Consider the following 12,948-nt stretch of genomic DNA (forward strand, 5'->3'; position numbering starts at 1 on the left):
ATCTATAAACCCCGTTCGTTCGTTAATTCGGCCGGTAGCTCGGTCTCTTTAATATTAACAACTCTCGGTATAGTTTAAAAAAAAAAAACATTTGCATAATAACCGTAAAACAACAATTCTGCAACACAAAACAATATGAATAATCCTCCGGTACCCCGGATCGGATCACTCACCAGACGGAGCCGTACGCCCCGGACCCAACCGGGGACAGGCTCTGGTACCTCTCCGGGACCTCCCAGATGGTCTTGTTCAGCTCCTGCCGATAGAAGGTGGCTCTGCTACTAGAACTACTACTACTACTACTACTTTCCTTCTTCTTGTTAACGTGCGACATGTTTCTAATAGTCTGTACTGTAACTGTCTGTAGTTCCGTGTGGAATTGTTGTCGACTGCACTACAGACAGTGCAACAACAGACACACAGAAACTTCTCTCCTTCTTTTCTTCTGTGTTGTTTTGGTTTTCGTCCTCCTCGATCGATGTCTGATCCTCCCGTTTCTGCGTTTCTAACTGACTGACTGTCCCACGTTCAAAACAACATCGCAAACCAGGAACTCACACACACACACACACACACACACACACACACACACACACACACACACACTCACTCAGGCACACGCACGCGCTCGCTCACACACAACACAAGGATCTGTCTTCCTGTTGTAGCTGCTGCAGCCCCGTGTGTTACTCACTCACACACACACACACACACACACACACAAGGAGCTGTCGTCCTGCCGCCCTGTGTGTGTTGTGTTGTGCAGATGTATAACGTGCACGCCAGCTAGTGTGTATAGCTCCTCGACGATCCGTGCACGTACGTGCAGCGTGTCTTGTTGTTGTGTAAAATAAACGGGGGCTTTTTCTGATATTTATTTCCTCCTTTTCCTTCTTCCTCCTCCTCACATAATGCTGCTTTAAAGAATCTGCCCAATGCAAATGTGTGTGTGTGTGTGTGTGTGTGTGTGTGTGGGGAGAGCGAGAGGAAACGTGCTAGCTAGTGTGCACGCGCGCGCACACACACGGGACACAGCTCCCGCGACTGTAGCTGTCGTCTCGCGCGAAGTGAAGTACGTCGTAGTAGCAGGGCGTTGATACTAGGATTGGAAATGGAAATTCATTATTTGGAAATCGATTTTTTTTTTTGACCCTGTTGTAAACAATTAAGTGTAATGCTTAATTGGGTCGTCCACTCACACACAGTTAACAGTCTTTGTATTGAGTTTGTGCTTGGAATGTACTGTAATTCTGCAAACTTAATACATTTCAATTTTAATCAATGAATTAATCAATCGATCATAGATTTCCCTCTCATCTCAGCCAGGATATATAAGTTACTGTAATGCAGGCCAGGTCTATTCATTATAAACTGTTCCTGGCCTTTTTCCATGTCAGTCAATCAAGGAACCGCCCCAATTTAATTTCATTTTTATGAAATGAAATTAAAAATATATGGGGCCAGCTAGGTCCGTCCGGATGGAAGGGAGGGACCCTCACCCTCCACCTCCCATCCTCGATATTTGCGTTTCAAAAATATGTTCAAAGTTTTCCTGAAAGATTATTTTTTTAATACGGTAGCCAATAGGGTTAAAAGTACTTTGTTGCAGTGTATTCCTTTAGTAAAAATAGCAATATGATCACAATGTAGACCTAAATACTCAGGATAAAACAGAATAGAGGATAAAAATCCTGTATTCTGACGTTAGGCCCCTTGCACCAAAGTACAAAAGTGTTGCTAATCATCAAAATACCAGCCGTTCTTGAATGGACAGGTGGCGCCATCTTGAGGTTTCCAGCAGCTATAACTTTTAATAGTTTTTTTATTTTATTTTTCTGTTGCCATTACCTTTCAATAGTGTGACATCATGTTGACACGTTCTCTACCTCAAATGAGTCATGAATGAAGCACTTTAGTAATCATTGTTCAAACCATAAGTTCCATTTGTTCACCCTCAGTTACACAAGATTACATTAACATATTTGGTGTATGATTCAGTGATATTGTTTTGATGAATTGAACAATGTGGACCCTGTTGTAAACAGGTGTAATGCTTAATTGGGTCGTCCACTCACAGTTAACAGTCTCTGTATTGAGTTTGTGCTTAAAATGTACTGTAATTCTACAAACTGTTAATACATTTTTCAATCAATCAATCAAAACCCCCCCAAAAAACCCCATCATAGAAAATAAATCACACCCGTGTGAAGTGAGTGGTGCAACTCCGTGTGTGGGGTCCCCGGAAGTTCCAGAACCACAGCACAACCGCGGCTAGGGTCCCGGCCCGGTTCCGGCGAGCCACCCCACGTCCGAAACGGTTGAGAAATGACGGAGTTGTTACCATGTGAGGGGGGTCTCCAGGGGGTCCCCGGAACATCCCCTAGACCCCTAGGAACGTGCCCAGGGGCCTGGCCCGGTTCCGGCGAGCCACCCACCCCACGTCCGAAACGGTTGAGAAATGACAGTTACCATGTGTGTGGGGGCCCCTCTACTGTACTGTACTGTACTGTCACTGTACTGTACTGGCACACCCAAAATCATCATATATATATACAGTTAAGATGTGCATGTGTTTGTGTGTGTGTGTGTGTGTTAGGTTGCGCACAGGTGGTGAAAAACAAACATGCCGTTTTCATGCTCAGACCCACAGGCAGGCAGCCTGCCAGGCACCCAGCCAGCCACACACACACAGCTCTGTGAGGGAGAATTATTGCTTCACTGGAAAAAAAAACACAGTAGGCTATAAACAATACTCTGAATGTACCCTTTACTGAAAATACCCCACATGTACAGTACATCAAACCGTAAAAAAGAAATAATAATAATGTGACCATGAAGATAAGTAATCCGTCTATAATCAATTTACTTGTTTATATAAATCCACCAACATTGTTTGATTTCAAACAGCGCGATACAAACCACCCCTATTTGGCATTGCAGTTATTAGTTAACCACTTGAACCCCGCCAACATTTGTGGGGAAAATAGCAGTTCCACAAGCTTCACGCCACGTGTGACAGCTTGTAGATCTGCTATGTTCATGTTAGTTAGTATAGGTTGTAGTCGTAGTAGAGGCTTATTGACAGCTTGTAGATCTGCAATTTTCATGATAGTTAGTATAGGTTGTAGTCGTAGTAGAGGCTTATTGACAGCTTGTAGATCTGCTATTTTCATGATAGTTAGTATAGGTTGTAGTCGTAGTAGAGGCTTATTGACAGCTTGTAGATCTGCTATTTTCATGATAGTTAGTATAGGTTGTAGTCGTAGTAGAGGCTTATTGACAGCTTGTAGATCTGCTATTTTCATGATAGTTAGTATAGGTTGTAGTCGTAGTAGAGGCTTATTGACAGCTTGTAGATCTGCTATTTTCAGTATAGAACCCTGGAATAAATTAAATATAATACATACAGCCCCATGAACAAGCAGAAACTAGTTTGTGTTTAAAGGATAACTCATTTTAAAATGCGTTGCACATGGTGGTCCCTGGGCTACTGAGTACAGTATATTGGGTATATAAGTGCTTACAACTTCAGGAAGATAAACTGTACAAACATATAATAGGACGTATTTCTATGAACGTGTATTAGTCTTCTCATGGATGTATTGTAAGGTCTGTTCTTCTACTGGGTTCTAATATTTCACTGACCAATCTATGAGGCTAGAAGACATTAATATGATTATACATAAGACAGTGTACACCAGCTAGCGCGGATGCCTTTAGATGGAGAAATTCAGCGTGCCAGCGTGAGACAAGACTCGGGATAAGGGTACCGAACAGATTCTAAATTGCTTTAACCCATTCTGAACGGGAACCCGTTTTGGTGTTAGCATCATGTTATGCTTTAGCTGTTGAAAAATAGCAGATCTACAAGCTCGTAGCGCGCCACCGAGTGGCGCGCTACGAGCTTGTAGGTCTGCTATTTTTTGAAAAATCGAAGACCGACTGACATAGAAACATAGCTTTTTCAGAAAACTGTCAGGATGTAGAAGACATTTTTAGAATCTGATCTCAGGTCAGAATGGGTTAAAAGAAAAGAAGAGATTGAAGGAAAAAATAATCACATCTGTGTGAGGTGAGGGGCGCTCTTGTCATCATCGTACATGGGTCACATCACATTTGGCAGACATTTGACCTCATTTCGCCTTTCATTGTCAATGGCAGATATTGAGACGTGTGGGGGCAAAATTTATATGATATTTGGCGGATATTTGACCCAATTTCTCCTTTCATTGTAAAAATAAAAAACCTAAAGTGTACACAAGAACAGTTTAATATATTATTAACTTTGTTTCTCTCTCCCCCCCCCCTGTCTGTCTCATTAAATTGAAGGGGTCTGTACAGAATATTTGAGATGGAATATTGTTCAATACCTTCGACAGGCAGCCTCTGTAGACATTTTTAAAGCACAGCTCAAGACCCACTTCTACACCATTGCTTTTGTTTTAATTGATCTTTTATCTTTTGTTATACACTGTCCTCACTGTGTTGCATTACTGCTGGTTTTTTTAATGTCTTTGCCTTGCTTTTCTTTTTTATTCTCCATTGCTCTGTAAAGCACTTTGTCATGTCATGAAAGGTGCTATACAAATAAAGTTTTATTATTATTATTATTATTAATAACCCATCTCTGACTATTCCTGGTCTTTATCATAATATATTTACACACAGCTATGTTAGTCTGGACATTCTATACAGTCAGGAATGAGATGATAAAATGCAGAAATTAACCCCCCCCCCCCCCCCTCCAACGTAACTCTTAAGGGAGGGGACAACAACAATGCGTGACCCAGTGATAATAATACAGTCAGTAACACAATGGACTCCCCCCTGTATCATAATGGTCTGTATACAGTAAACCACACAACTGCTCACTGACACGGTGACTCGCATGTCTGAGAGAACCAACCCTGACTGGATCCAGCCTGGAGCGGCAGAACCCTGACTGGATCCAGCCTGGAGCGGGCAGTACTTTGGCACGCCCAACACGGCCCACCACTTCAAGACCAACGACCCCCCGGGCCGGCCGAAGACACTGGAGGAGAGGAACGTCAAGGAGAGAGGGCTATGAACATGAGGAGAGGAACGTCAAGGAGAGAGGGCTATGAACACGAGGAGAGGAACGTCAAGGAGAGAGGGCTATGAACACGAGGAGAGGAACGTCAAGGAGAGAGGGCTATGAACATGAGGAGAGGAACGTCAAGGAGAGAGGGCTATGAACACGAGGAGAGGAACGTCAAGGAGAGAGGGCTATGAACATGAGGAGAGGAACGTCAAGGAGAGAGGGCTATGAACATGAGGAGAGGTACTAACAATGACCTGATGGAGGAGGATAGTGGTGGAGAAGGACAAGGAGAAGATCCTTCAGAACATTGAGGAGTTGGATCAGAACATTGAGGAGTTGGATCAGAACATTGAGGAGTTGGATCAGAACATTGTGGAGTTGGATCAGGAGAAGAATCTGGCTTTGTGAGAGCAAACGGAAAGTCCTTCATCCATCCGAGGGGCGGGGGGGGGGGGGTCATAAAACTGGTCTTTTAATGAAATGGGTCCCGTGTGGAGAGAGGAGGATGATGGGCTCAGCTCAGCTCAGCTCAGTCCATCCACCGGCCCTTATTCTGGTCCAGTCCATCCACCGGCCCTTATTCTGGTCCAGTCCATCCACCGGCCCTTATTCTGGTCCAGTCCAGTCACCCCCATGAATCCCATAGGCCAGGCAGTGTGGTGTCACTTCAGCAGGACTAGGTAGAATCCCATGGCCGCGCAGGACAGCGCCACGGCAAAGTGGAGCCGTGTCCCGATCACTGCAGCTGAGAGACAAGAGAACAGAACAGAATGTTACAGGGACTAGAGACAAGAGAACAGAACAGAATGTTACAGGGACTAGAGACAAGAGAACAGAACAGAATGTTACAGGGACTAGAGACAAGAGAACAGAACAGAATGTTACAGGGACTAGAGACAAGAGAACAGAACAGAATGTTACAGGGACTAGAGACAAGAGAACAGAACAGAATGTTACAGGGACTAGAGAACAGAACAGAATGTTACAGGGACTAGAGACAAGAGAACAGAACAGAATGTTACAGGGACTAGAGACAAGAGAACAGAACAGAATGTTACAGGGACTAGAGACAGGAGAACAGAATGTTACAGGGACTAGAGACAAGAGAACAGAACAGAATGTTACAGGGACTAGAGACAAGAGAACAGAACAGAATGTTACAGGGACTAGAGACAAGAGAACAGAACAGAATGTTACAGGGACTAGAGACAAGAGAACAGAACAGAATGTTACAGGGACTAGAGAACAGAACAGAATGTTACAGGGACTAGAGACAAGAGAACAGAACAGAATGTTACAGGGACTAGAGAACAGAACAGAATGTTACAGGGACTAGAGACAAGAGAACAGAACAGAATGTTACAGGGACTAGAGAACAGAACAGAATGTTACAGGGACTAGAGACAAGAGAACAGAACAGAATGTTACAGGGACTAGAGACAAGAGAACAGAACAGAATGTTACAGGGACTAGAGAACAGAACAGAATGTTACAGGGACTAGAGACAAGAGAACAGAACAGAATGTTACAGGGACTAGAGACAAGAGAACAGAACAGAATGTTACAGGGACTAGAGACAGGAGAACAGAACAGAATGTTACAGGGACTAGAGACAAGAGAACAGAACAGATAACAGAAGAAATAAAGAATGTTACAGGGACTTATTCACCTGCTTACTCTAGACTAGAGGTCTTTCGGGTAAGCCCGAGATCAAAAAATACCCGAGCCGGTTCCGTTTACAAGAAGTGAGACTAGCGGGTATTTCCGGAGCGGCTTCCGTATGTCTCGGTGCTCGGGTAATAATGCCAGATTGGCTCTCCCAGCTGTCAATCACCCCCCTTTCTTTCTCATTAGAAAAATATACGTTTTTAAGGAAATTAATGAAACCATATATTTTTTAAACGATGCAATACTGCCTCATCAAAGTTGGTGTTGGGACATTACATATTGTCAATTACTTGTATGAGAGGGGGAGAGGTGGTGGAGTTAACTGTTCTAGCAGTTTGAGGGTCCAATGCAGTTAAGGTTTTGTCCAATGCGTTTTTTACTTTCCATTGGTTCAATATTTTCGAAACAACACACAGACCTAAAGGGTGTTCAATAGTAGCCCAAACATTTTTGACTCTCGTAGTTTTTTTCCCACCCGATTCTGACAAATCTCTCTACGAGAGTCTAAACGGATCTACCAGAAATGCTTGTCCAGGGCGAACTTTTGTGCCTCAAAATCACTACCTTTTGTACAAATGCAAATGCAAATCTAAGCTGCTTTATTTTTTGACCCACTTGTGCGGTGCGTGTGTGTGCAAGTACCATTGTCGTGCTTACCTTTGTAGAAGACGCCCCATACCCCTTTCTTCTCCGAGAGCAGCCAACTGTTCAGCCGTGGGACCTTCTTGAGGTATGCACACGTGCAGATGAAAAGCAGCCCGAACACCAGGATGCCATCGAAAGAGTACACTAGGAAAGAAAGGTGTTGGCATAACGCAGTACCGTAGTTAGTGGCAAGTAAACATAATTAAATACATAATAAGTCAACATAAATACATAATAATAAGTGCTACAGCGGTTAAAAACATGGCATAAACAATTATGAAACATGGGAGGCCTTTTTAAGACATTGTTCGCCTATGACTATATGAAAATATAGTTCAATAACAATTCACACACACAGTATAGATCAAATGCACAAGCCACAAACAGAAAACGGCAAACATGTTTGCAAATATGCATGCCGTTATAATATTAAAGTGAATAATTACTGAAACACCCCCCCCTAAATAACTGACTGATTATTTACATGAGGTCTATCTGCATATGTTTGTTCTGCTTGACTCAGGCACTTGAGCCCACAGTAACTTGCTTATCTATTCATTATTGTTTACCTTTTATTTATTTGGGGGAGACATAGCTCTGGTCGATAGCCTTCTACTGCTTCTACGATAGGGGAGACCCTAGTTTTGACTGTAATATTGTTACTGGGGGCTACGTTAGCAAACATGTGCATCTTGTGTTGGCACTGTATTGTGAACAGGGGGGGCTAAGTAAAAAAACAAGACCTTAACGGTGGGGCACCACCACAGGGTTTATTTAATATATTATATTAAAAACAGCTTATTGTTTTTAATGTGTGAGTAACTCAAAAGAGGTTTTATGATGGGCAGTTGCATGTATAAAACTCTACATCCCTCTATAGGCTCTAGGTCAGAACAGACTGCCTTCTGATCAGGAGACAAACTCATGCATGCAGGGCCGAAACAGAGCTGGTTTAAGTTCTCTGTTCATTTCCATGAGGAAAGAACACTCTTGTATAGAAGTTAACAGACAGACAGACATAAAGACCAGGTCACACACACTGACACAACCGATGTACACTCACACCAAATTGCATCGGTATAGTGGCCTCGTTTCACTTAAAACCCCCTGGCTGCTGTTAACGTTTTAAAACAAGTATTGTACCCTATAGTTTACATCAACATTCAACACTGTGGTGGGCCTTTAGTTTCAACGAGCCACGTCTACAGCTAGCCTAGAGAGCTAATGCTAGGCAAGCTAGGAAGTCTCTCTGGTCTCGTTTTAGTCACAGAATGGAAACCCTACCATTTGTCATGTTGGCAACTTGAAGAGTCTTCTCGTCGTTATGAGAAAGAATGCTTGTTTAGGTGTTCAATCAATCAGACAGACATTGTGTTGTTGTTAAATGAGTGGAAACTGAAGTGAAGACATCCATTTCACTCACAGCAAAACAGAGCAGGATGACACTTCCGGGTCCGGGATCTTCTTCTAATGCATTACCGCCACCTACTGTTCACTTGATTATTAATTATTTCTTGTTCTGAATGTTACAAAAAGGGGTGCATGCAGTACTAAGTTTAACAGTACTTGTACTTGGTTTAGACCAGTCCTTAGTCCTACAACTACAACCTATCTCAAACCCTCACCCTAACCCTAACCTCCCACGCACGGGGGCAGCACACCTAAACCTAACCTTAACCCGTGTCTAACCAGCAATGACTATAGTCTAAACTAAGTATGCACCCCTACAAAAGTGCTGCTGGAAAAGGAAGATCAGCATCAACATGAAGTTTGTTATGCACGGAGGAGGCTCGCAGTTCTGTAAAATATCATTTTAGATTTAGACACTCTGGACTTGTGACTTAGTGATGTTTATTAGGCATACCATATTCTGAATTACCAAAAAGAGGACACATGCATGTCGTGGATGTGCATGTGTCGTGCGTGTTTGAATTAAATTAATTTGTCAAAAAAGTTTGGCTCCTAAATTTGATCAAATATGCTCTATATTAGTTATGTATTTATTTAAAGCAGTGGCTCTCAAAGGTGTGATCCAGGGACCCTCGTGGTTCCTTGAGGGGGCTGATCTACATCCACACGTGAGCTTGTAAATAGGCTAGTTGAACTATTCAAAAATGTTTTTCTTTCAAAATAGGGCCTTAAATATCTTCAGATGGGGTATCGTGGACGTCAGCAAGGGCATGCTCTCACAACGGGTTCCTAACGCCAAATAAAATGGCTTCAGATCTGACCCAAGTCTCCTGAGGAGAAGTCTGAGGCATGTCCTGGACGCGTTATCACCACCAACGTTCAAGGATGTGTTTACAAAACATTGCCGGGTTTGTTTACAAACATTTCAGGGTTTGTGATTTGTTTACCTACATTGTGGATTTGTTTACTGTAATTTTGATATTTGTTTATAAACATTTGGGATTTGCTTATAAACATTTGGGATTTGTTTATAAACATTTAGATATTTGTTTATAAACATTTAGATATTTGTTTATAAACATTTGGGATCTGTCTATAAACATTTTGGTATTTGTTTATAAACATCTAGGATTTGTTTATAAACATTTTGGTATTTGTTTATAAATATTTTTGGCATTTGTTTATAAACATTTGTGATTTGTTTATAAACATTTAGGGTTTGTCTATAAACATTTTGATATTTGTTTATAGACATTTGTGATTTGTTCATAAACATTTTGGTATTTGTTTATAGACATTTGGGATTTGTTCATAAACATTTTGGTATTTGTTTAAACATTTGGGATTTGTTTATAAATTTGTTCATATCGTTACACAATGCACACCATTCTAGTCGAGTCCAAGTCCAGTCCTGTAAAATCACTTTATTTGGCATTTATTGTGAGTTACAGTTTGTGTGAAATGTCACAAATCAAACATCCATGAATGCATCCGACAGTGATATTTAATAATGATCTACATTACATTACATTTACATACATGTATTTGTACAGCACTTTTCATGACATGAAGTTCAGCTCAAAGAGCTTTACAGAGCAATAAAAATCACACCTGTGTGAAGTGAGGGGTGCTCTCGTCGTCATACTGTACACCATCTCATTCCGGCCAATCACAATGTGCGTGCGTGCGTCCCCCCCGCCCCCCCCCCCACACACACACCCAAATCCCATGAACAAGCACGGGACAAAGGCTGAGACACAGGCAATATGGACGCCACGGCGAAGGGGGACATCTGGTGGCCACGCAGGGAAGCACAACACTCCTGGTCCATCAACAGCATCACTTACTTCCTAACAGGAGAAGAAGAACAACACCACTGCTGTGAATAACCATATCTGTGCAGAAACACACATTCACATTTTACGGGGGCCAGTTTCAAATTGCAGCCGTCGGTAGGTGCCCTTTGAGGGCAGTTTTGAAGGAGTCAGGGGATTCGCATGTCTTAATGACTGTTGGTAGGGCGTCCCACATTTTGGTGGCATAGGAGCGAAAATAATTTAATCCCTTGCTTGTGCCGAATCTGGGTTGCACATGGTTTGTTGAACTCCCTCTGGTGTTGTGGGTGTGGACTTCATTGACATTAAGGAAGTATTTAGACCGGTACATGTCATGGGTATCTTAGTGAAGTATTTAGACAGGTACATGGGTATCTTGGTGAAGTATTTAGACAGGTACATGGGTATCTTGGTGAAGTATTTAGACAGGTACATGGGTATCTTGGTGAAGTATTTAGACAGGTACATGGGTATCTTAGTGAAGTATTTAGACGGGTACATGGGTATCTTGGTGAAGTATTTAGACCGGTACATGGGTATCTTGGTGAAGTATTTAGACAGGTACATGGGTATCTTGGTGAAGTATTTAGACCGGTACATGGGTATCTTGGTGAAGTATTTAGACAGGTACATGGGTATCTTAGTGAAGTATTTAGACAGGTACATGGGTATCTTAGTGAAGTATTTAGACAGGTACATGGGTATCTTGGTGAAGTATTTAGACAGGTACATGGGTATCTTAGTGAAGTATTTAGACAGGTACATGGGTATCTTGGTGAAGTATTTAGACAGGTACATGGGTATCTTAGTGAAGTATTTAGACAGGTACATGGGTATCTTGGTGAAGTATTTAGACCGGTACATGGGTATCTTAGTGAAGTATTTAGACAGGTACATGGGTATCTTGGTGAAGTATTTAGACAGGTACATGGGTATCTTAGTGAAGTATTTAGACAGGTACATGGGTATCTTGGTGAAGTATTTAGACAGGTACATGGGTATCTTGGTGAAGTATTTAGACAGGTACATGGGTATCTTGGTGAAGTATTTAGACAGGTACATGGGTATCTTAGTGGTGTAGTGAATCTTGTGGACCAGACCCATTGCAAGATGCTGTACTCTGTCATCAACCCAAAGCCATTCCAGCCTGTCAAAGTGGACAGGGGTGAGGTGGGTTCGGGGAGTGAGGCCAAGTAGTAGCCTGACCAGTTTGTTTTGGAAAGTCTGGAGCCTTGTTTTAAGGGCTGATCGTACATTAATAAATATGTACAGGTTCACAAAGGTTCTCATCAATCTGTAGATTAACATTGTAATGAAAGTGTGGGGCTCTTGGGAATCAAGAGGATGAATTATAATGATTCAAATAACACGGCCCGAAAAGCTCCATTCTCTTGTAACTTGTAAAAAAAAAAAAAAAACTTAACCCATTTAGGCCTGACGTCAAAATTTATAAAATGTTTTCTGAAATACCTATATGTTTCTGTATCAGTGGTGCTCAATATTTCATGTCAAGGACCCCAACAATTATATGTAATTGGCCACCGACCCCCATCTGAAAATAATATGTTGTTCCAGGGACCTCCCCAGAAGTTAAAATGTTCACTCTGTAATAATATATATTCAAAGATTCGAGGCACATTCTCACGATTTTTCAAAAAAGACCTACAAGTTCGTAGCTTGTAGATCTGCCATTTTTCAACAGCTAAAGTATACAGTAACATAATGCTTTAAAACACCACAAGGGGTTCCCGCCCCCGCCACAAAATGGGTTAATTAAATGCAAATGACTTACAGATCTTCAAGGAGAGAACGCTCGTATTCCTGGAGAGCTTTGTGCAAAGTGTCTCTGGCTCTGCTGGAGGTCAGGAGAGCATAGATGGCCCTCATCTTGTCCTGAGTGGTGGGCTTGGACTCCACATTGCTGTAGCCCTCATTGTCTAGGATGTCCTTCTCAAAGAGTACATCTAGGATGGGACCCACGTTCCTCACCCTGTCGACCAGGAAACGCCGATGTTGGTCCACAAAGTGTTTCGCTGAAGTTAAGGAGGATTGAACGTTGAGTTGTTGGTTTTCATTTGACATTGTTTTAAAATGGAAAGTGCCATATAGGAGCTAACAATTCTTATTCTAAAAATTGCAATAAAGTGATACAGTTTGTGCTGGTAGTATATATATATATATATCCTGTAGATTGTGCTGCAAGAAATAAAAGTGTTCAAATTATGAACAGAAACGAACCATCGAGGCCCATCTCACCGCGGTGAAATAGCACGGACTGGAGCCGACATAAACCCCCACAATCCCTATACATGTTACACTACTACTGTT

General features: G+C 42.1%; 4 protein-coding genes across 4 annotated transcripts in view; all 4 read right to left on the minus strand.

Annotated features, from left to right (window-relative positions):
* The window catches only part of LOC308334975 (mitogen-activated protein kinase 14A-like), a 36,448-nt gene extending 35,806 nt beyond the window's left edge, over nucleotides 1-642 (minus strand). The window contains exon 1 of the mRNA XM_080791887.1: nucleotides 174-642. Coding sequence (XP_080648013.1) covers nucleotides 174-334 — 161 coding nt within the window. The 5' untranslated portion in view covers nucleotides 335-642. The remainder of the gene's footprint in view (nucleotides 1-173) is intronic.
* Nucleotides 643-5,646: 5,004 nt separating this feature from the next.
* LOC308335012 (protein kish-B) lies at nucleotides 5,647-8,801 on the minus strand. The gene is made up of 3 exons (XM_080791959.1): nucleotides 8,660-8,801; nucleotides 7,388-7,519; nucleotides 5,647-5,807 (listed from the first exon to the last, which is right to left on the minus strand). The coding sequence occupies exons 1-3, from the start codon at nucleotides 8,667-8,669 to the stop codon at nucleotides 5,725-5,727; spliced, it is 225 nt and encodes a 74-aa protein (XP_080648085.1). The 5' UTR covers nucleotides 8,670-8,801; the 3' UTR covers nucleotides 5,647-5,724.
* A 1,750-nt stretch (nucleotides 8,802-10,551) lies between these two features.
* The window catches only part of LOC308325634 (NACHT, LRR and PYD domains-containing protein 1b allele 5-like), a gene marked incomplete at its 5' end in the record, with an annotated part of 35,797 nt that continues 33,400 nt past the window's right edge, over nucleotides 10,552-12,948 (minus strand). The window contains 2 exons of the mRNA XM_080778195.1: nucleotides 10,552-10,635; nucleotides 12,413-12,653. Coding sequence (XP_080634321.1) covers nucleotides 10,629-10,635; nucleotides 12,413-12,653 — 248 coding nt within the window. The 3' untranslated portion in view covers nucleotides 10,552-10,628. The remainder of the gene's footprint in view (nucleotides 10,636-12,412; nucleotides 12,654-12,948) is intronic.
* Nucleotides 12,409-12,948, minus strand: part of LOC308325643 (NACHT, LRR and PYD domains-containing protein 1-like) — a gene marked incomplete at both ends in the record, with an annotated part of 72,491 nt that continues 71,951 nt past the window's right edge. The window contains one exon of the mRNA XM_080778207.1: nucleotides 12,409-12,653. Coding sequence (XP_080634333.1) covers nucleotides 12,409-12,653 — 245 coding nt within the window. The remainder of the gene's footprint in view (nucleotides 12,654-12,948) is intronic.

Source organism: Protomyctophum bolini, assembly GCF_963924005.1.
Source record: "Protomyctophum bolini genome assembly, chromosome: 2".
NCBI classification, from domain to species: domain Eukaryota; kingdom Metazoa; phylum Chordata; class Actinopteri; order Myctophiformes; family Myctophidae; genus Protomyctophum; species Protomyctophum bolini.

Coding starts and splice junctions, on each gene's coding strand:
- LOC308335012 (XM_080791959.1), bottom strand. Junction 5,808..7,387: donor ATGGGGCGTCTTCTACAAAG/GTAAGCACGACA, acceptor CTTGTCTCTCAG/CTGCAGTGATCGGGACACGG.